This window comes from Copadichromis virginalis, linkage group LG12, assembly GCF_057382275.1.
Source record: "Copadichromis virginalis isolate Kocher_CV1m ecotype Utaka linkage group LG12, C_Virginalis_male_GT1.1, whole genome shotgun sequence".
In the NCBI taxonomy this organism is placed as follows: domain Eukaryota; kingdom Metazoa; phylum Chordata; class Actinopteri; order Cichliformes; family Cichlidae; genus Copadichromis; species Copadichromis virginalis.
The window spans coordinates 9,204,390-9,228,414 of record NC_140629.1 but is presented as its reverse complement, the minus strand read 5'-3'; the positions used below and the strand labels follow the sequence as shown (position 1 = coordinate 9,228,414).

Genomic DNA, 24,025 nt, shown 5'->3' with positions numbered 1-24,025 from the left:
GGATATTTTCTGGGAATCCTTTGTGTGTTCTTAACGGAACACTTATGGGAGAAGTGTTGTTGCCCACCAATTTCAAAGGTAGGCTGGCATGAGTAGAGTCAAAATGTTTGTTGGCAAGCTACTTAAAGCCACATTGTCCTTGATGCACCATCATTACTGTGTTTAACAGATATTAGAATATAAGGCTGGGTTGAGATATGGTGACTGTGAGGTCAATTCAATTCGATTCAAATTAATTTTATTTATATAGCACCAAACAACAGGCGATAGAAAGACTGTTTTATATTGTAACATAAAGACCCTACAATAACAGAGAAAATAAACCCAACAGCAATCAGATGACCCCCTTTAAGTAAACTCTTGGTGACTGTGAGAAGGAAAAACTCTTTTCCAATGAAGAAATCTGCTGCATAACTAAGGAGGGGCTTACTTAGGGGCAGCCATTTGTTGCCACAGGTTGGAGATGAGGAGAGGGAGAAAGTCATAACATATGATTCATGTTAATTCACAGTCGCCAACTCATTCAGTCAGTCATTGTGTCCTGTGGATAGGGACAGAATACTTGTTTAAGGACTGCCAGCATGATTGAAAAGTTTAATTACAGGATAAAGGTGATCAGTCAGAATGCATTTATATCAGAAACCATGCAAAATAACCCTGTAGCACTGAAGACTCACTGGATCCCTGTAGTGTAGGGGTCAGTTTAAATACTGCAGCAGGCACTGTTTAACCAAAGCCTGTGCAGTAGTACAACACTGACCTCATGTGGAGTAAAGCCCACATTACAGCATTTATCTGCAGAAGAAGCGGTAGAAATGATTTACAGTCAGTGTCTGTGTCCAGGTGTGTTTTTGTCTGCTGAAGGAGTACTGGCAGGAAGCCTAGGACAGAGTGACAAGCCCTGCCCATATGAGATACCTACAGGTCATTTTCTGTGTCCACTTCTGCTAACCAACACGTTTTAATGTTTCTGCACTGTGGGAAGAAGTAGCCAAAGCTTGTTTCAATAAATCAAATCAGGATGGTGCATCGACATACCAAACAATCCTGTTTCCCCATCTGCCACAGACAGATCTTAGCCCATCACCCACAGGCAGAAAGGGGGTGGAGATGTTTACAGTAAAGCCCAGTTATGAAGTTTCTGCCAGAAAACATCCAATAAACCACAAACCCAATGAATTACATCTGTCATAGGCACAGTTATTTAGAAGCAAGGCAGTATAAGCTGCCCCAACTCTTTATGCAGTCTTAATATTTGGACGTCTTTCTCTGTTGTAGGACATTAGCTATAGATCCTAGAGTGAAGCCAGACATTTCTCTGTTTGGGTAGTCTATTATGCTGGACCTTAAAGTGAGGAGCAGTTCAATCACACAGAAAGAGGACCAGACACCACCCAGCTTCCTGAAGGGAAGCCAATCAGGTTTTATTCTCCTGGCACACACACACACACACACACACACACACACACACACACACACACACGGGATTTTTAAACACGGAGATGCACTGTAAAGGCAACAAAGTGACATCCCTTGTATAAACCAGTATTCATTTGGATATTTACGCAACAACAAACAACCTCCATCCCTTCTCTTCCACTTATACAATTCAGGGTCGCCAGAGCCTATCCCAGCTGTCTTTAGGGCAAGAGGCAGGGTACACCCTGGACAGGTCACCGGTCTGTCGCTAACACATAGATACAGACAGCCAGTCACACATATGGTTAATTTAGAATCATCACTTAACCTAACACTACAAACTGCATGTCTTTGGGATTGTGGGAGGAGGCCAGAGTACCCAGAGAGAACCCATGCAAACTCCACACATGGCCTGGCCTGATGGTGGAACTGAACGCAGGACCTTGCTATGAGGCAACAGCACTAACTACCACACCACTCTGCTGCCCACAACAAACAACCTGCAATGAAAAAAGTCTCCCATTGACACAGAGGTGTTTGGGTGGGACTGGCAGCAATGCAAAAACCTCTGCAGATGACAAGTTACACAACCAAAACCTTAGTTTAAAGAATGTGCTTCAGTGCAGTGCTTCACTGGTAATATGAATGTGAGTAACATCACATTATTAATCCATAGGGTTTAGTGTGATGTCAGCTTACCCTGTGCAGCTATAACAGCTTCAACTCTTCTGGGAAGGCTTTTCATAAGGTAGGAGTGTGTCTGTGGACATTTTTTGACATTTGTGAGCTCAGACACCGATATTGAGAAGGTCTGGCTAGTAGTCTCTGCCCTAATTCATCCCAAAGGTGTTCTGTCAGGTTGAGGTCAGGACTCTGTGTAGGCCAGTCAAGTTCTTCCACACCAAACTCACTCATCTTTGGTCCTTGCTTTGTACACTGGTCTGTAGTCATGTTGGAGCAGTGAGGGGGCATTTCCAAACAGTTCCCACAAAGTTGGGAACATGAAATTGTCCAAAATGTTTTTGGATGCTGTAACGTTAAGAGTTCCTTTCACTGGAACTAAGGCCCTGAGCCTAACTCCTGAAAAACAAGCCAAAACCATAATCCTCCCTCCACCATTCTTTACAATTGTCACAAGTACTGGCCTTCTGGTTACAAACATAGTCTGTGAAAGTTCTCATAGACTCATTCAAATTGCCAGACTCCAGAGAACACACCTCAGTGCTCTAGAGTCCGGTGGTGGCATTGTTTAAACCACTGCATGCAACACTTTGCTTGGTGATGTGAGGCTTGGATGTAGCCGTTCAGCTATGGAAACCGTGGCCATGTTTTGTTTTTTTTTATTATTAATGAGCCGAGCCTTAGTCTTCTTTTGGCCAACAGTAGCTTTCACCTTGGAACTCTCCCATGGATGGAATTTCTGCTCACTCTCTTTCTAATTCATTTAAAAAAAAACTCTGACCTTCATTGAGGTAATTCTTTACATCTTGTTCTGGGTTCTTTTGTGACCTCTTGGATGAGTTGTTGTGTCTCTGGAGTATTTTCGTTCACTTGTGAAAGATTAATCACCATGGTTCACTGGAGTCCTTCGAGATGGCTTCATAACCCTTTCCAGGCTGAGATATTGAAAGATTTTGTTTCTGAATTTCTTTAGATCGTAGCAAAATGTGTTGCTTTTTGAGATGTTTTTGTCAGACGGGTCCAATTTAAGTGTGTTCTTGATACCACAGGTCTGGGTGGGCTAGTGAAATTGAGCTAAACTTTCCAAAAAATGGTTTGACTCACTTCTGGAGACACCTTCATGTGGTCAATAGAGAAAGGGCCATTTTTGTCCTGGATTCATTTTTCAGCCCTTTGTTGCTTTTTTTTTTTTTTTTAAACTCTTAAGTGACCTAAATACTCCTCTTATAAATTCAAATCAAATAAGCTAAAGCACTTCCCAAATAACGGGAGGTGCTTTAGCTCAGTGTGTTGAGCAGGCCACATGCTATATGGGTAAGAGAAAAAAAATACCCAAAATAAGCCAAATAACCACAGAAGAAAGCATGGTGTAAAATATTTACAGGATTTATTTGTAAGCGTACAATTTCAAGGTTAATTTAGGATCTTGATTTCAACTGAGAAAAGTTAAATTAGTTGAGTTGAGTTTTAATTATGTATACGATAAATAAATGACTAACTAAAAAAAATTAAAGAAACATTTATTTACAAAAATTAAAAATCTTTGTTACTGATGGCATTCAAAGGTCATTACTTGTACATACACTTTTTTTACAAGATGCTTCTGTCAGACTACATTCACAAGAGAAACACAACCAACTGTACATGCTGTTCAACCTTTGGTAAGGTTTGTTAACAGAAACAGCACTGAGGTTCTCCTCAGAGTAAGAATCGTAGTGTTAGATTTCAGTGTGTAAGCAGAAAGTGAACAAAACAAGTCACACGGTCTTCACGATGAGGCCCGGTCACACCAGAAACTGGCACAGCGACATTAAGGTCTCTGAAGAACTTTACAGATTAGCAGGACTGAGATGTAGTTACTGTCTAATACCTGGAGATTCTCACAGAAAACATTCAAGGTCAACTAACAAGAGCACTTTTAATACTTCAGTCAAAGGCAAGCTCACAAGATATGATTAAAGTATACACTTATTGAATGCGAGTCAAAAAATAAAAAGTAGTCACCAAACATTATGTATAGTCTTCAAAGAAAACGAACCATGATTCGAGGAGGTGCATTTACAGTATGACATGCTTAAATACCGAGCAGGCACAAGTTTTGTTTCACACACAAAAGAATCTCTTAAATCAACCATGAGACATACAGTAAAATTTTAATCTGGGACTGACTAGAATGTCAAGAGCTGGAAATTATAACCTGAAAACTGATGGGGAAACATGCTGATTAAAATACCATGCACCCAAAAAACTGCACCAGCAAAAATAAAGCAAGCAAAGAGGGAGCTCAAGGATGCGGCACTGATAACAACTGCCTTCCTTACAGCGTGGCTGTTCCATAGAGCGTCATAAAAATGAGTTACCCTGTTTGTCAGCTTTATTGTTTAAAAAGGACCTTCTAAAAAGGACAGGCATATATAAAAGGTCAGAGTCCCCACAAATATCATTAAAAATATTTATCGTCCAAAATATAATGGCTTAAAGAATGTTAATAAATTCTGAATCTCTCCAAGATATAAATCCTTTTAGTCCAGCTAAACGCATGTACTCCTAAAAATGTTCTTTCCATACAACTAAACTGCATTCTACTGTGGTTCAAGGGAAACAAACACTCATGTTCACATATATGTGGGTACTAGTCTTGCTTTCCATCTTAGGTGACCAGATGGGCCAAAACTGGTTAAAGATGGAAAACAGTGGCCACTGTACTGTCCAGTTTGAGGGCCCATGAATTTTTACTGACAGGAAACTGAGCTCACTCCACGCTCTCATGGTAGCAAACACAAGGTAGCTGCAGCATAAAGAATAACGTCATCTTCTTTGACCCAAAATGGGACTAAAATTCAATTACAAAATAAATATCAGATTGCATTATTTAATATTTGGCGTGATTCGTCAAGAAAGTGTTTAAAACAAGTGAGCAGCAGGCTCGTCTCTCCTTTGTATTCCTTACAGTCAGGTTTATTTTTGCAGCCAGAGGAGTCGCCCCCTGCAGGCCGTTAGAGTGCAGATTTAAGGCACATCTGAATTTGCTTCATATTTTACTTCTTCAGTAGACATAGTAGTTTAGCGCCTAAACAAGGACAAAAGTAAAAAACAAAACAAAACAAAAAACAACACTTCCCATGAAACCAGATTAATAATGCATTTTAGCTGAATGGGAAGGTAATTTTCTTTTAGGAGGACACGGGTGTCAGCTGAATACAAGCATATAACACTTTGATACCGGCCTCATCAATGGTGACAGAAAGGCAAGAAATAATGCTAAAACCTGTGAGGCACAACATCTCAAACCTAGTCATGTGAATGGAACATGCATATGACAGTGATGACAGATTGTAGAGACGCAGTATTAAGGTTCCAGGCCTCGGAATTCCTCGGGGGAGGTGTGCTCCGCTGACGGAATGCTGTAGACCCTGCAGCTCCGCGCAGCCCAACAGCTGCTGCAGAAACAGTGACATCAGTTAATCACATGACACACTGACTGAGCATTATGTCAATTCTTCTGGGTTATGTTTAAAAAATAGATACAGTGTATGGGTGTGGTGTAGCTCCAGGCCAGATTCACTGCTGCGGTGTGAGCAGCGAATAACTTAGCCTCATGTCATTTGGGAACATGAGTGGATGGATATTAACGTAAAAACTGAAAGTCAAAGGTTGAAGTCAAGTTAGTCTGGCTCTTTTTCACTTCTGTAGTCACAGAAGGTCTTCCAGGCTGCTTTCATAAGGTTAAAAAGCATCACATTGTTGCTGTGGTGAATATGTATGTCATATAAACAAAAATGTCTTTGGTTATATAAAAGTATATGGTGTCAGACACAGGTGCGGTTCTGTTAGTGACGTATAAAGCAGGTATAAACATAATGTAGCGTGCTGCTGTTCAGGAAATGTTCTCAGGATGATTCACATGAGCTGCAGAAACTCAGGAAGTGACACGCGAGTCAAAATGATATTTTCCTTCAGCTTGTAAATAAATTTCTTGGCAGGAGAGAAAAAAAGCCTCCAATTTCAGACAATGAGGAGATCTAATGATGGATACCATTCTTGTTCTCACCTTGTCCAAAATGTTCTCCGCTGACATTAAATACTCTCATGTGTGCAGACTAATTTACAGGTTTGCTGACGTGCTGTGCTGTTCGTACACAGAGCCAAGCGAAACCTTATCAGGAGCAGAACGTCTCCTGGATGAGTTGTCAGGACACCGACTTGGCACCACCTGCCTCTGAATGGATACTCAGGAGTCAGCAGCTGTGCACGCCAAGCCTGTTTTTCTACAGTGAACTCATCCCACTGGAGGCCGATCCATCATGCTGCTCAGACCTTCACCGGGAGGCTCACAGCAGCTAAAAATCCACTACAATTAGGATAGAAAATAGGGCCGGGAAAAGAAGGGTCTGGTGTTCTTGATACATTTTTCATTTTTAAGTTTTGAATAATAAGTTTAAAAATGTGTAAGACTATAATTGTTTACTTATACTTTCATTTCTAGCAGAATCCAGCACTTAAATCTGTTTTAATCTGTAATTTTTCCAGTGTTACAATAAATCAAAGGATTATGTGTAACAAACAGAGGCATCATTTATGAGTTTCAGCCATCTTCTAACTTTATCACCTGTGCCTGTCTCATAAGTCTGGCGTACATTACTTGCCTAGCATGAAGTGTCAGAGTTAGCAACTCAAGTTATGGAAACCTAGGTAGCTATAAAGCCAGACATTATTCAGATGCTGGTAGAGTTGTATCCTTTGCTAGTTTTGTTCAGTTCATCTGTTTTAACATAATACAAAAGACGATTTCCCCTTGTGTCATTTCTTATAAGTATGCCTATAGAGTTGATGAGTCCTGCTGTTCTCCTGGATAAACAGACAACACCTGTTTGTTTTCAGTGGCTCATTTATATCACAAATAATGAACTTTTTACGATACTACATCAGATTCAGGTGATAATTCTTAGTTATCACAAATGCAACAGATCACATGACTTTTATTTAAGTTTAGTTTAGTTTTTTTAAACGATGGATGTTCAGACTGGCGACCTGTGCAGGGTGTATCCTGCCTCTCGCCCAATGGTAGCTGGGATAGGTTCTAGCCTCCCCGCAACCTTACTAATCAGCAGAAGAGGATGGATGGATAGATGGACGGATATTCACATAGTAAAGGTGAGGAAGTTTCATGCAGTAGATGAAGATAAATACTGTGAAAATTCACTGGCCAATATGACTAAATGAGACCGATAAAAGCCTGGAGGACACAGTAGAAGGAAACTGCAGAATGAAGAGGCTTAAAACCTCTGAGAACACACAGAGAAAATCCATCCGCTAGTCTGCTTGCTGCCTGTGGTTTCCGTCTTTGACACTGGCAAAGCTCCAATGCACTTTTCTATCAACAGCTACTTATAAAAATCCTGGGTTTACATTCCTTAACAGGACATGTATATGTATGGAGGCACTCACTGGAATTTCAGATGAGAAGATTAATCCCTGTATGCATCACTGCTGTATTAGTGCAATAGTTTATCCATCCAGAGGGGTCTATGGTATCTCAAATACTGCCAAGTGCAACATTTTCCTGGTAAAACATTTACTTTGTATGTCATACTCATCCTCATGGTAATGTCTATGCATCAGTGCAGGACTGGGTCCAGTCCAAACTCTATACAAAGTACTTTTCAGTATGATTTGAACCCAACATATCCCTCAATGAGCTTCCCTGTCTTATTCATCTCTCCACACATGAGGGGAAAAAAAGAAAGGATTTACTGTAAGAAAGAAAGAAACTATTTATGGGATGAGCTCTTAGGGCGTCTGCCAGTGGGGAAGACCGGCAGATATCCAAAAGCCATCTGTGGTTGATGATCATAGTGCACTGTGTCAAAGGGTCTTAGCATTAAGAATATAAGGTGAGCTGTTGGGTAGAAAAATCAGTGCAGTGGAATGATTGCTGCTGAGAGTGCTCTTAATGAAACTAATTTTACAACTGGATAAATGAGGAGAAAATTTCATTTGCTGGAACAGATTTCCTTGAAAAATATCTTGCAAATCACTGACACGCCATCATATTTTAAGCAGTGGATTATTAGTAGCTTCCTCTAACACTTGGTTCTCATTAGGTTTCATTTCCAGTGTAATAAAATCAAAGGACAAGCTTAAAGATGTAATGCAGGACATTGTGTGTCGTGTATGAGTAATCTGAGCTTGGTTTTTAAACACTGCACCATTTGATTGTTGCCAACAAACAAGAAAACCTGCTGATGATGTCTATCCATGTCTATTTGAGCTGGCCATTTTCAGGTGTAAACTCAGAAAATCTACAACAGAAGCAGCAAAGTGCTCATTCTGTTGACTGTCTCAACATTACTAAAACAAAGTGAATGAGTAGTTGTCATACTAAGCCATAAATTTACAGTCAGTGTGGAGTGCCGCTGACTGAAAACAACAGCAATGCTTTAAAGTGCAGCTAAACATAACAGTGATTTACTCCCAGTGAAGTAAAGGACCAGGAAAGGTTTCCATACCTACTTATTATGAGGTACACACAAAAAATAAATAAATCAATTACATGAAAATAAATTAAAGGCAAGCTAGAAAAACCTTTTAGGAACTCTAGTTATTGATTTTAATTAAATAAATGCCCAAGTCTGTCTTTAACATCTGATAGCTTTCATTATATTCTTATAGTAACACGATCCATTAAAGAGGTCCTGTTTCTCAAAATACACAGAATCGGTGGATTTTAACTACTGCCTACTTTGCCATGCGGCAAAATTTTAATTTTATTTATGTAGCAAAAACCTATGAGCAAACACTTGGCAACAGTGGGAAGGAAAAACTGCCTTTTAACAGGAAGAAACCTCCAGCAGAAGCAGATGGGGGTGGACAGTTAATTTCTTAAAACATATAATCCTTACATCAAGGATCCACTTCTGATCTTGTCATGTCATCTTGTTCCATACAGTGACACAATGTTTGGTGTCGGCATTTAATTGTCTGCTAAGCTTCTTACTTTATTACATTTAAGTATTGGACTGATTTATTGAGCTCTTCACTTTTCTATATTTTACTGAGCTCCCCTACCAGTTAAAAGTTTTATGTAGAAAACCCCAATTTTTCCACTTTTTTATTGAATATTATGCAGTTTAATATCTTGTTGGACTCTGAAATGAAAGCATAGTACAAATAAGCAGTTGGAGTTAAAAAAAAGAAATCATGGAATCCATTTATAGAACAAAATATATTCCAAATCTTTTAAAGTCCAAATCCTCAAAGTAGCACCAACTTTCAAGGCTTGATCAACCAGCACTGCTGCAGAACAGCTTTAAAATAAACCCATTTTGTGTTCCCTGAAAAAGGCCTTTTTGAACGGGTTTATTTGGCATAGATGACAACATCAAGAATAGCAGCAAAGGTCATTTTTGACTTTGAGTCAATAAATAAAGTGAGTTTATGACAATATAGCACTCCATATTAGTCTGTTTTGTTTTAGGGGTTTTTCCCATCATATTACAGCTGTAAGTTTTGCTTTCTAATTAGTTTTCAAGCTTATTTTCAGCAGATCAAAAGTCTGCTCTCGAACTGAAGCCTAACAGCCCTCGCCCACTTTCTCCAGACACAAATGTGGTAGGAACCCATTGGCCAGAAAAGTAAACAAGGAAATTGGCCATTTTAAGTAGAATGTGATAATTGTTTGATTACACTGAGTTAAGGAAATGTAACAGCAAGGAGATTGCTTTGGTGCTGAAAGGGCACGTTTTCTCTTTTCTGGTTCAGTGGCGGGGTTTGGCTCATGCATGTGCTCTGGACAGTGAGCACATAAATCCCTCAGTAAATATATGACAAAACCTGAAGTCATAAAATAAGCAGAATTCTCCATTAGAAGCTTTATGAAACTGCTCTCATGGCGCTGCTATTACTCACATTACACTTTGATGTGGGATTTTTTTTTTTTAACAGCACAAGCATTCTGCATGAGAACTATAGCACATATGGGGAGAGAAGTCCCTTTCATTACTGCTCTTTGACTCCAACCCTTTGGGTTTCATAGCTGGGAAATGTATCAGCATGCTGTAAACCCAGAGCATCATTAAATCTGTAACAGGACCAAAGTCCTCTTTATGTGTGAAATTTCTAATTATGAGACTAGACTCACCATGTTAGCTTTTATCTCGTCAGGCTTCTGTCTTCAAAGATGGTGATTTCAACCTTGATGGGACTCTGTCAAGGAAATGCAGCTGAAGCAAGTGTGGATACATCGAATTCAAATTTTAATTCTCTCTCTCACACACACACACACACACACACACACACACACACACACACACACACACACACTAAAAACTGTTTATCAATGCTCTTGTTTTTTTTCCGTCTTTCCATGTTTTTGTGTCAACTAAAAGGTACAAGTTTTGACTGTAGCTACCTCTATCACACTGGCAAGTTCATCAGTGAGATTTTCCATCTCAACTTCTTACCCAGCATTTTGGACTGTTTAATAATGTCAGGGTCAAAGGCTATGGAATGGAAAACATTACTTATGCCAGCCAGCAGGAAAAGAGGAGCGGCACAGAGATGTTTCAAGGACACAGACATTTCTTTTCTTCTTTTTTTAAATTAAGTTGTCTTTTCCTATCTTTAGGAAAATCTCATGAATCTTTCATGTTCTTTTGTCTTATGCAGAAACAGAAAATATCAAAGGGTTTACTAACCATTTCGTTTAATTATCCATCCTAACTCCAGTTTAATAAAGACTGTTAAATCTTTCATAACAAATGTAGTCAAAGCCCTTGGACACAGTTTCTTTCTTGTGTTGTTTTTCCTTGTTGAATGAAAGCCAATTTTAAATGAGTGCTCAAAACCAAAGCATTTAAGTAAGTAATAATTACAAACTCACTCTAAAAACTTTCAGTAGACAGCGTAGTATTTTTACTATGTCAGTTTCATCAGTGTCAGATTAGCACTGAAAATGTCAGTACAGCATGGCCTTGCTAAAGGAGTCAAACACCCTGCTAGTTGAGATTTAAACAAAAATGTATTTGTAGGCATCTTCTGAGATTTTTTGCTTTATTCTGTTAATGGGCACTTCTCATTAACGTAGTACCGACCACTGACTGTCGTCAGTGATTTTAACAACCGATCCTCTGAGCCTGAAGTGTTAATGTGTGACCTCAGTGGATCGTGCTTAGTAAGGCACATCACTGTAATGCTTCCTCAGATTGGGATGTGGGAAGTTTGGAGACTCTTGTATGTGAATGTAGCGCTGTCCTGCTGAGGAAAGCTGTCATTAAAGAGTTTGCTTGGTCTGGAACAATGCTAATGTGGGTGGTACTTGTCAAAGCAACACCCACATAAATGCTGTGACCCAAGGGTTCAAAAGCGCAACACTGCATATCAGAACAAATGTTATTTATTTACTTCGACTGTTTAAATGTTGTGGCTGAAGCGTATACGTGAAGGGTGGAACAGATAAACTGTCGGAAAAGCAGAATTCAAGACAATTGATAAATTGACATCATGGCTAATTACAGCCATCCCAGTAGCACATAGTAGCCTGACATCAATCCCCATCGGACGACACTTTAACTTCATGTTATTTTAACACCAGCAGTTCTCATAGTGTTGTGTTCCTGTGTTATAAAAAAGTAGGGGGTCTGGATAGCAGTAGCTTTTGATTTTTCAAGGGTGCAGTTGTGGTGGCAGCAAACCACTGTCAACAGTCACAGCAACTCTCAACCCCTTGCTACTAGAGGAAAACGGTACATTTTCAGAGTCCAGATGGTAAAATGAAGCAGACGTACTAGACAGTTACAAATACGATCAGGTTTCAACAGCTCAAATGTTAAAGGTGAGGCATTCCTGTCAATCTCCCAGTGTTCGCGTGCCAAAGTCAGCGCAGCTCTTGACAGCGCTGGCGAAAAAATCCAGATCACTGTCAAAACTACAAAATCATAAGCAGGACTGGGAACAAAGCTCAGCTGGTAACGATTTTGGTCATATTTTGTTATCCCTAATCTCCTATTGCTGCCCAGTTGCAATTAATTGGGATGTTGAGTCACCCCACACATGCATACGCTAAGACAGGCAAGATGTTGGTGCACAGATGCTATAGATTACATACTAACTTTTATCTGGTGTTTTTACAGGTTATCCCTACACAGTGCTGGATTTCCTGTAAGTTGCCTGTGACTGCTGCTTTCCATTTTCATCCAGCAGTTAGTGGGGGTGGAAGGCCTGTAAATCACTACATCTATTAGGTCATTGTGAAAGCTCCTTGTTCTGCTTAAGATGTGGTCCGATTACATTCACATTTCATGATCTCAGTGTATGTTTAACAAGTTAAAGTTCGCCAAACTATTCACTGCAATTCCCCTTTCCCGTACATCCTCATTCTTGCACAAGACTACTTTTCTTGTAAAAACATAGTGCCATTTAGCCTTAACTGTGTTTTGATTTTGTTTGTTAGCAATCTGAGTATAAGGTTCCTCTTTTTCATCTACTGTGTGCTCTAATTAGAAAGAAAAGAACTGAAAAATGCTCGATTTGTTCTGTTTGTATTGACACAAAATTATAGGATACGACCCGCAGGCCTCTCTCGATGGGGTCAGTGAGCAGTAGGCCTCGCGGTGCATAGATCTTGTCATTCTGTTCCTGAATGTACTTAGCAATTTTCTTCAAAACCTAAAAAAAAAAAAGAGAAAAGAGAAAGCACTTTAATACTCAAAGCAACTACAGACTGAAAATCGGTAGCCAAATAAGAGATCCTGTCAAGGTCTGCATGTAATACCAAGCGTACTGGGTGCTAAGTAAGTAGAATGTTAGTATGCAGCTACTTGCATTAAACATAAGTGCCTTGAGGCAACTATTATTGTGACTACAAGTGCTAGAATAAACTGAGAGGAACACTTGGAGGCCAAGGTAAAGCCTCAAAGTTTGGCTTTAGTCTTACTGCGTTCAGGCCTGAACTGGACTGAATATCCAACCTTACTTTTGGACCAAAACATGTCTATGAGCACCTAATACAGTACACAGTTGTTGATGTCTGTAAGTCTGGACTGAATAACACAATATGTGCTCTCCTCTTTATTCACTCTTAAATTTCAAATAGTGATAGAAACCTTTAAACAAACTCCATTCTATGTGCATCAAACAAATGCAAGAAAATGTAATGTTCTGTGTCTAGCATTCAGTGTAGTGGTCACTCTTGTTTTACAGTAGTACACATTGGCTTTGCACCTGAACTGGCCATTCTACTTTGGTTTGATGAGTTTAAAGAAAAACTCTCTGGGCAGCTCTACTGCTTTCTTTCATGCTGGGCTGAGAGCTGATGCTACACTGAGTCAGTACTCCATCATCAGGTAAAATTTACACAAGGTTGTGGTTAGGCCTCAGTTACAGGGGCCTGAGACAAGTTGGCGACTACCTGGCAACCACCATTCACGAGGGGAAAATGACTATTCATCAGCTGGTTGAAAGTGGTCGCGGGATGTTTCTCACAGTTGCTGTGAAACTGACTAAGCCTTAGTCATGCAGGTCCAAAGATTGTAAGTGACCCCACAGTGATAACCTGTTGCCAGGGAAAAATGTGACTTGTTGGCAAGTAGTTGCAGAGAGCTGATTGATGTCAATAGCTTGAAATTGGTAGCAAATGAGTTTATACTTGGCTGCACTGAAAACCTTTTCACAAATCCTGTGGTCACTAGTAGATTAGTGTGGTGGCAGGAAACATGGCGGCTCAAACGCTCAAAAGTTTGGTTATACTTTACAAGAACGAATGACGACAGGAAAATTTGCAATACTTGGAAAGTGGATATTTCATTTAAGGGAGGAAACACTACGAATATGCAAAAGCATTTGCTCACAAAACACGCGATAACCTTAAAATGAATGTCGTGTTTTTAATTCCGCTCCGGACTCGTGAATCTCAACCCAGCAGCAGCGGTAACGTTTGCACGTCCTCTCCCGTTAATGCGGCAGGTAAATAATCAACTAACATTGCATATTATGTTAGCGCGATCTGCCTTATTACAAAACCTGCCATTACTGTGCATTTAGGTGACCATGATGAGACAGACAGACAGAGTCTGGCTGGCTCAGATGCTGGCAGTTCTCGCTGCAGTCTACCGGTAGCGTCTCCTTTCAGGATAGACGAATGTCACCGAGCAGTGACTGAGTTTGTGGTCAAAGGCTTGCACCCATTTGCCACAGCAGATGCCCCGATTTTCGGTAAGTGAATGTGTTTAATTGTAGGCAGGGACATTACTGGATATTCTTGTGTAATTGCTACAGAACAGTTTATGTTATACTTTGTTATTGCTACAGAAGAATATTTATTTTATTATTTTACATTTACAATTTTTTTCCCTGGGGACCCTGTGACACCCCCATTGAAGGGGCTGTGGATCTCTTAAGATCTCACTGTTGGGTTTGTAAGGCCATGTTACTCCTAAATTTCTATCTTGTTCAAAGAGATATAAAACAAAGTTCTAAGCTAATCGACCTTAAAAAAAATAAAATAAAATAAAAAAAACATAGAATCGATAAAGAATCGAATTGTTAAACAGAATCGAAAATGGAATCGGAATCGTGAAAATCTTATCAATACCCATCCCTACTTTCTGTATCCAAAAGTTTCGAACTGTTTTGAAGTTATTCGATATGTTTAAATCTGATACTGTTCTATTTCTCAGAAGTTTTCCTCTAAGCTGGCATCAAAAAAATCTTTGATAGCTGGCTTTCATTTTTACATGATCAATGAAAACTTTGAAGAAACGTATCTGTTTTATAAGAGCCTGAACAAAACCTGAATGCACTTTTGAATATGACAAATTGTATCTTCATATATTCCCAATGATTTTAGAGGATGAGAGGTTTTTGATTCAAACAATTCAGGCATACTTCATCTTTCCAGCAGCGTTGGAGGTGGAACCTCACTCTGCTGTCACAGGAGCTTGGAAGAGGAGAAGGTGTCGACAACAACATGACAAGACAAATTACACACACAGCAGGGCTTTGCAGAAACATCTGTGTGGATATGTGGGCTCATACTGGCCTATAGAGTACGCAGCAGTGCTTACCAGAATCACTGAAGAAAAGAACTTCTAAATACTCAGAAACTCTCAGTTTCTTGACTTCTGCTTCCATAGGGGTGCTTACAAAGGAGTCCACTTTAGATCTACAGCTGCTAAGTGTTGTGAAGCCAATCATTTTTTGAGTCAGACTTTTTTTCCCTTTATGTCTTTATTCTTTTTTTAAAAACAAGTTTTGATTATAGTAAAATACCTTTCTGTAAATACTCAACTTTACTCACCCACTTCACTGAGACCCATCACTGATCAACCCTCCGAGCAGTTTAATTCCAAATAAAAAGGCCCTGCAGTCCATTACTGCAAACCAATGAAGATGCTCCCAACACAAGAGGAAATCTTCCACAAGTTTTTACTGGAAAACAGGCGGGTCAAATTCCACATTTAAATTAGCTGAAGACAACTTTTTAATGAGAAAATTCAAAAAGCTTCATGTTGATAGAATAATCCTTCCAGATTATGAATTTTCTGTGGCTGCATCACTTTTTCCATTCCAACACATCAGAGTTGGGGAAACAGAAGAACTGCTTTCTCTAATGTGACAAGACACAGACACACACGATCCCTGCAGCTCCCTTTCCTTGTTTTATCCAACATGGAGTACTTCTAACAATTTGAATTTCTTTATATTTCTTCTACGTGCATTGCATCTTGGCAGCTATTTAAACACCAGGCGGGGACCGAAGGCAGATACTTTAAACACTGTCGAAATTACTTTTAAATCATCCAAGCACCATTAGACCCAGCCAGCCAACATTTGAACAAATTTACACAGTACAACTTATTTTAACGACAATTTTTGTATAAGACTGTTGATTGAAAATTGATTGAAAAAAAAAAAAAAAGAAGCCATATATAATATTTTAAATCAGGATTTATTAGTATCATAAAAATCCTCACTTATGCTTTAAAGGAGGCATAGCCAAAACACCTGTACATTTTTATGCGTATCTCCAAAAGTTGATTGCGTTCATCTGGACAGTACATTATAAACATTATAAACAGTACATTTGCATAATGACTGAAACCAGCCCACTGAAGGAACAATGGGCTGGGGAAACCTATACCCTATAACCTATAAGATTGGGGAAACCTGCAGTCTGCTGAGACTGAAGCAGTCACTTGGATGAGTGATGAAACGTTTCTCCCACTGAAAACTCTACGTCCAGATGAACAAAATCAACTTTTGGAGATTTACTTACCTGGATGATTGAGGATGCATCAAGACATTTTTATGCGTAGATTAAATTTCAATGTTGAAAACTCAATACATGTAAACAGTTTTTGTATACACCATTTATTTTTTTTTGCTAAATAATTTATTCCCATCACTCTTATGTTAAATGTTTTCATGTTTCACAATAAAGGATTTTCCAAATAAAAACACAAAGGATTTATAAAAACCCATATTTATTAAAACTCCAAAGAACATCGAGTTACAAAACATCTTCACAAGCCTATTTGTCATGGTGCTTCAAAACTCAGTTTTGACGTATTCAGTACCATTATATTCAAAGAAATCCTACCTTCTCATAGTGCGTCTCCATACACAGGAAGACGGTGTACGCTGTGAGGCAGGCCAGACAGCCTTCAATATATGACTGGCTACCCAGTTTCTCGGCCTCAGCGTACATGTTGTTCAGCGCCCTCACCGTTTCCTCAAACTGCTGTTTGTCGATCTGAAATACGAGGAAAGACAAGAGGGTTAAAATCGAGGCCCAGAGCCAGGCGTAAATTTGATTAGTAGTGTGAGTGTGTTTAGGATATCTGAGTGGAAACAAAATCTCCTTAGCACCAGATCATTTTCTTCCATTCTTTCCATTTCTAGATAAATGAGGAGCTGAATTTTCTTGGACCGGTCATATATCAAGGGAATACTGGGCTTCCTTCCTGCATTTGTAAACACCTCCTGAAATGACTCGGATACCTTGGCCGTGTGCTCCATAAATGTTTCCACTTAATAACAGACGGGACAAACGCGGTGAAAGCAGGACACACGCAGTTCTGGAATATTTCTCCTTCTCCAGTGGCACAAAGTAAGATAAAGACACCGCCGCATTTTGGTATCCTTTAGACAGCCTTTGGGATACAAGAATACTGAGAATTCATTGAATGTATGCTTACCAAAGGGAAAGCTGTCAGAGTGTGGTGAATTGCTGGTTTCACAGGCCTTTTTTCACTGGGGTGTTGACACTAGTCGCATGCTAGTATCCAAGAAGCTTCTGTGATACTAAGGGGAAATGATGGTGCTTCCGACCAGACTAGACTAGAAACCAGCCAAGGGCCTCCTGAACCTCTGAAAACCCTCCAAGTTTTTCTTTCCCTCTGTCTGAAGTATCCAACAAAAGGCGCCAAGATATTAGCAGTCTTAGAGGTGTTTGTTACTCACCAACCAGAGCCAGGGGTCGGTGGCGACTATACACTGCAGTAAGTGCTGTCAGCCTGCCTGCAATGACTCTGTTGAAAACTATGCATTTCTCTGGTTATTCTGTCCATTAGTAAAGACATTACACACAAGCCCTACGTGATGAAACACACTGAGCTGTGTTCCATCTTCAGCAAAGAAAAAAAACCCATCACTGACAGGAGTAAACATGAGTTACATGGTAAAAATGTACTGTAAGAACTGCATTTACAAATTATAAAGTTCAGTTTCAGAGTCCTCCTTTCCAACCATCACATTTACAATTTTCTCACCAGGGAGGCTTTTCAACATCTGTCATTTGTTGGACTGGCTGTTTACAAGCTCTGGATTTTATGCTGGCTGGGCTACAAGAATAGGTTTGCATGTTTTTTTGGGGAGTGCCAAAAGATTTCTCTATGTAAGAAAAAACCCTGAGAGCCTCTGTTTCTCTTTAAATTCACCAATTCAGAGGCTGCAACTAAAACCCCACTTCTCTGAATGCCCATCTTTCCATTACGTGTGATGTGCCCATCACTGTTCTTGAGATGTTAGATGAGAGCACAACGGTGAACGGGGTTTACAAATCCAATTAAGGAAGAGAGGAAGGAAGAGTCAATTAATGAAAAACCCTTTGAATGGTTTGGCAAGCAAGCTGCCAAATGCATTTAGAAGTCCGAGTGCTTTCCCAGTTCGTCGGCACTAGTTTCAACAAGCATTCAGACAGAAAAGAGACCTGAGAAGATGGAAATGGAAAAAACAAAAAAAAAAAAGACTGCTTGACTGCTACACTCCGATCAAAGATTCGATGGTCTTGCTTGCTTACGTCAAAAATCTCAAATCCACAAACACAATCTCAAGGTTTGACTCTAATGACCACTGTTTAGGTAACCCAGCCTCCAGCATGTTTAAATCCAATAAACAGAGTAAGTACATCTATTCATGATCATCATCCATCATGATGGATGAAAACCTACAGTTCTGTGCTAAAGTCTTGAGCCAAGCTGTCATTTCTTCATATTTTGCTACAAAAAGGGGAAATAGTTGCAGCGATTTATTGAAACGTGCAAACATGCACGGAAAATCTGTATAACTGTATACAGCTTGAAAGTCAATATTTGGTATGCCCACCTTTATTCTTCATCACCCTATTACACAAGCTTTAACATACTTTTTAAATGTAATCTTCAGGACCCCGTTTGGCTTCCCTAAGGACGCTTCTTGACTGTCATTCTTCCACTGAGACCATTTCTGAGGAGGCTTCAGTGAACAATAGCTGGATCAGCTGAAGGACCAGATGCATCTCTCAGGTCCTGTGTCAGGTACCTGATGATTTTTCTTATTTTTCTTAAGGACATGACTTTCAGATACTTTTCATCTTTTTAGGGCTGACACGTCTATTTTATCCAAATTCCTCAAGGCACCCTCAAGTTAGTTGTCTTTTTTTACACATGAATGATTCAAAGGTCAGCGTTGAGCAGTTTAACAAAAAATGTCCCTCTAAAAATGATCAGGTACGAAGACTTGACTGAAAATGAGCTAAAAAGCAGTCAGTGTCCAAAGAAAAACATTGAAATGCTTTCAGAAGTCCTGGAGAACTATTGCTCAAAACCAATTTTTAAAACAATCTAAGGAGCCAGATTTTCTTGAAAAATAAAATATAAAGAAATGAACGGTGGCTCGAGGACTTTGCACACTACTTGTACATCTTCATTTGGGAGAACTCACGATATCCCAACAGAAAGACTAATGAGTTGGAATTTTGGGGGTCTTGCATGACAGTCCCTTTAGTTCTCTTAGGTTGACCGAAATGAGCACAGTTCTGCTCAGTTTTCTTTCTGCTGTTAAGCTGTACACAACAATAACGGCAAAGCAAAACTCAGTAATGTTGCCTGTGTAACTGATAGATAATTTGCAAGGAGGCAGGATGGATTGGGGAACAACATGTAGTCTGTCAGACCTCACAGAGGTAAAAGAAAAGGTTTTAAAAGAGACTGTGCCCAATTTTGGCACAGTGACACCCAACACGCTACACGCAAAACACCCACATCTTCTGAGCCCACCATCGCCAGCTGTATTGTTTCCCATTCCTCCCATTGATCTGACTGGCAAACTTTCTCACACTGGACTTTCGATGTGCCATTTGCTTTTTCTTAAAATGATATTTACTTCACCAGAAAAATGGGACTCTTGAGATTTAAAATCTGTTTTGCAAGAGTCTTCTGGCATGACAGGCAGCAGTTCAATCAGTAGAGGTTCCATAACAGTACAAACAGTGATAAACACATGAGTATATGCATATAAATAAAACATCAGAAACATCAGAATAATAAACTTAAAAACTAAGGAGAAACATTTGAATATTTATTCATCACGGTCACTGGAGGTCAATTGTGCGATGGCTAGCCAGATGTGACTTCCTCGATGTTGTTTAGAAATACCTAGAATTCATTTAGTTCGACCAGATGCAGTTGATACCAAGCAGAGGAAGTTGTAAATTTAAACCCCTTTGACCTTCAGTTTAGAAGTAAACTTGGTGATTGCTCTGCTTTCAAATCCATCTATTCGTTTTTTCACCAAACAGGTACACTGATCATTCAAAAGAAGAATGCTGCAAGTCCATCATCACTCAACCACCAGTACAAACGGTTATGGGGCCTATGCTGACTTCACAGTTGGCAAGAACGAGGCTTTAATAATGTGCACCACAGCCAAAAAAATGAGGATCCCATATAGCAGAAACGTCACCCTGGGAGTCAAGTCAGCCAACTTTCTGTTTTTTGTAGTTTTAAAAGGTGCTACACAAACAAATCTTTCTTTATTACTTAATGCAAATAGTAAATCCCAGTCTATGACAACTGCTTGCAATAAGGAAAAGTTTAGAGCTAACTTGCACAAAACAAGGGTAACTATGGCAGAAATCAGGCACTGGAGCAATAAACTAGCCTCAAAGAATATAAGGCTTTATTAAAGCAAACATCTTCAAAGAATGGCATAAATTAATGTCCAAAAATTATTGCCACTTAATGGTTTGGTTTTATACTCCATATTTCATAAACTGGAATTACAGTAGATCATTAAAAATATATACGAGAAAATCTTTTTTATGATGGGGACTTAAGCATATACTTCCCAGAGGAAATCCATTCTTTACTTTGTCCAGCTGTTCTGTGTCTGAGTGTGTATCTGTGTGTGTGTGTGAGAGAGAAAACTGAATCCTACAGGAAAAACATGGTAGACCACCCAGTCCAGAGGGAAGTGCCAATAAACCACCAGCGAGCGATTTAAGTGATGTGAAACTGCTCTTTTCATGTGGTACGACCATTTTTAAAAGTGCAGCTCTCTGTCCTGCAAACTCTGAACTGTTGGTGCTGCCACCGGCTTTAATGTGGTGTGCAGCCTGTTCCTATTCAGTCTCTGCAGCCTACTCCTCCTTTTAGCCCACCTCCACTAGGTCGCATAAGGACAAAATCCAGCAGGCTGCTGTTGACGATCCTGCTGTTCCATGTTTTGGCTCCATGTTCACACCCAGCTGTGTTCTTTTGTTGCTAGTGACAAAATAGTGCTTCTACACTCCCCAGTATGGATAATATGCACAGGTCGTGGAAACATAAGTCATCCGTTTAAGCAGCTGAAGTCATGTTTAGAAACACTGTGGAGTAGCAAGACCTACCCTGTTCTCCAGCTCAGAGGGGAACTTGGTCTGGAACTGGCACATGGTGCCACTGGAGTAATCTCTCTGAATGAAGACTTTGGCAGTGATGGCAGCCTGCTGCCTCATGTCCTGCAAGCTGTGAGTCTGTGGAAAGACAAGGTAACCATTGAAATATGGCCACACTACAATACACCTAATACACAGCAGCCAGGTTTAGTTTAGAAGTGCAGAAATCCATAAACTGTACAACTGATATGCAGCCTGTAAAATAAAATAATAATAATAAACAGTTAAGGAGCTCATTTGTACCTGTGACACATTCTGAATATTTTTAGGCACAAATTTAGAGTTTTCAGTGACTTCAAAACATTTTTTTTTTGTGATCAACATTTTATTGATTTAAAACGGGGTTGGGGGGGGGAGGGGGGTACAGACATATACAGCACAACTGTAAACTGCAGTAGCAAAGCAAACATTAGCAAACAAGGCATAGGGACAGCAAAGAAAAGACACAAAAACACAAAGTTAAAACCAATTATTGCCTCTTCCAGGAGATAACTCTGGATGAGAAGATTTTCCAAGCGTCAACAGTCGTGGGTCGAGCTTTATTTAATTTTGCTGTGGTATGTTCAAAACCAATAACACGGATAAGACATCGTCTCCAGAATGATTCCATACAAATGTCAGGACAGAACCATTGCTTTGTAATAGTCTTCTTTGCGGATGTGAATCCAGCGAAACTTCAAAACATTTTTGATAGATTTTAACATTTTTCATGTGGCGTTTTTAGCAGCCATTAAACTGTTTAAGCTTTTTAGAGTTGAGCAAGCCAGCTGTTTTGTTTATTCATTTTACAGGCAAAACTAGTTATTAACTGGATTGTTAATGGATTTCTTATGTTTGCTTTTTGTATTAATTACAGCAGCAATACAAATTCAATATCTTCTATAAAATGTTTTCATTATTGCCTCTATCCAAAGCTGTGAACAATTAATCTGATAACAGAAGTAAAGTTACAATTGACTGTAAAACTTTTATATTCGATTGTGTGTGTGTGTGTGTGTGTGTGTGTGTGTGTGTGTGTGTGGTGGGGTGGGGGTCCATCAAGCTAATGTCTGTTGTCCTCACGACTGCTGATTTTTATTTCTTATACTGAAGTCACAACCATTATGTTAGCTATTATCCACTAATTACCGTGTGTTAACAGTAACTCTCTTAGTCCTCATCAGCTTCTTTCTCTCTCTCTGTCGCTCTCATTAAATTAAATTTAACAGTTCTTGGCTTTTACTCGGCTCCACTCCCCCCATGACAGTGTGTTTGAGGAAGTTCATGAACTGTGAGACTTGGGAAAGACTCAAACTGACTAAACTAAATAAATAACGTAAACCTATCTTTATTTTTTCGCTGTATTTATCCCGGTCCCATTGTCATTTATTTGTTTTGTTTTGTTTTATTTTATTTTACAAATTAGATAAGAATGCCGAGCCTGATGTTGCCATGAATGTGTGCTTGGGTCAGGGTGATCTGAACGTGCCCACATTCCTGCTCTGTTTTTCACAATAACACCATCTACGCATCATTAAGGTACTTCAAGCAGATCTGAAAAGTACAACCAGACTGACCACTCATCTGTGTTGCAGACAACAGCAGATACCAAAGTGTAATAATCCTGCCTTTCACATAAAAGAACCGTTCCCGGTGTCTTCCTAAAAATGAAGAAATCAGCAGATACCTGATGCCAAAGTATTTGCTGTCCTGAAACTCAGAGCCGGAAGAATATATGACAACTCTCCCAGTATTTATGGCCTCAACAGTACGTGGTTATGTGACCTTTCATTACCATAAGCTACTTATACCAAACATGTTACGAACACATGTTTGGTAAGTGTTTGCTGAAAATGTTTCCTTTCCATGTTAGGGCATGTCTTCCTTCTTTGGACTACTCAGTGCTGGTTTACTGCTGGATTATGGCAGCACAATCGTGTCATCATCTTGACATTATCACCATTCTCTGAGAAACTGTGTATCATTTAGCACATATAAGCAAATCAAACCCAGCCAGCTTTATCTTTAGTTTATACGCACAGCTCTGCTTGGTTAAATTACGCAGTTTCTGGATATGTGCGTCGATCTACTGCTAGCTTGTTAGGAGAGGCGCTAGTAGAGGTAAACACTGGCCAGACAACTTAGCTTCCAGCCAGTGAGCTGGCAGGTTAACACCGGTCCACGTTCCCTTTGTTTCTTCGTTAAACACACTCCCGGGCAACTCAACAGCAATAAACTATTATCACACCGCAGACATGTAAAAATGAGGGTTTAAATCACAGTTAACTTACCTCTGCCATGGTGAATACTGCCTTATTTCTTCTTTGGTTTCACTCGTGGACGACTAGCCTATGAGCCAGGTTTATACCGCCACCTATTGTACCGGAGTATATAGCAGGACGTTATCGAGGAGGCCACCCTGAAAGGATGTATATTCAAATAAAAGTCTTTGTAGTTGTAAATAACTTGTTATGTGACAAACAAACTATTGATTTTCCACTCTCTTATCGTATCTTAGCTATTTAATACCCTTTCAGCAAATGTATTCCTTTTATTTTAACATATGTTGGTATTCAAAACCATCTATTCTGTAGTCTAAGGAGCTTGGAAAGAAAAGCGTCTGAAGACGTTCACCTCTCATCTGAGAAGCTTCTTCAGTTCTAAGAGCAATTGGTGGAGAGTCCCAGATTTTAAGCCCTATGGGAGTGTCCGCAACCCGCTATTGATCCTCCACCTACACGAGCCAAGGTGTGA

General features: G+C 39.6%; 1 protein-coding gene across 2 annotated transcripts; it reads right to left on the bottom strand.

The window, feature by feature from the left end:
* Positions 1-3,470: 3,470 nt before the first annotated feature.
* On the bottom strand, positions 3,471-23,629 carry LOC146696504 (golgin subfamily A member 7-like). Of its 2 annotated transcripts, none has more exons than XM_085474620.1 (6): positions 23,563-23,629; positions 21,245-21,370; positions 16,697-16,849; positions 12,664-12,765; positions 10,241-10,293; positions 3,471-5,540 (listed from the first exon to the last, which is right to left on the bottom strand). In XM_085474620.1, exons 1-5 carry the CDS (start codon positions 23,569-23,571, stop codon positions 10,252-10,254), a joined length of 432 nt encoding a protein of 143 aa, XP_085330746.1. In that variant the 5' UTR covers positions 23,572-23,629; the 3' UTR covers positions 3,471-5,540; positions 10,241-10,251. The 2 variants fall into 2 exon arrangements, with proteins under 2 accessions (XP_085330746.1, XP_085330747.1); XM_085474621.1 differs by having other exon boundaries at positions 3,471-5,537.
* Positions 23,630-24,025: the final 396 nt, after the last annotated feature.

Excerpts from the sequence above, each read along its gene's own strand:
- LOC146696504 (XM_085474620.1), bottom strand. Across the intron at positions 12,766-16,696 it reads TGGAGACGCACTATGAGAAG|GTTTTGAAGAAAATTGCTAA; the intron begins GTAGGATTTCTT and ends TTTTTTTTTTAG. Across the intron at positions 10,294-12,663 it reads TCGAGAGAGGCCTGCGGGTC|GTTGAAATCACCATCTTTGA; the intron begins GTATCCTATAAT and ends AGTCCCATCAAG.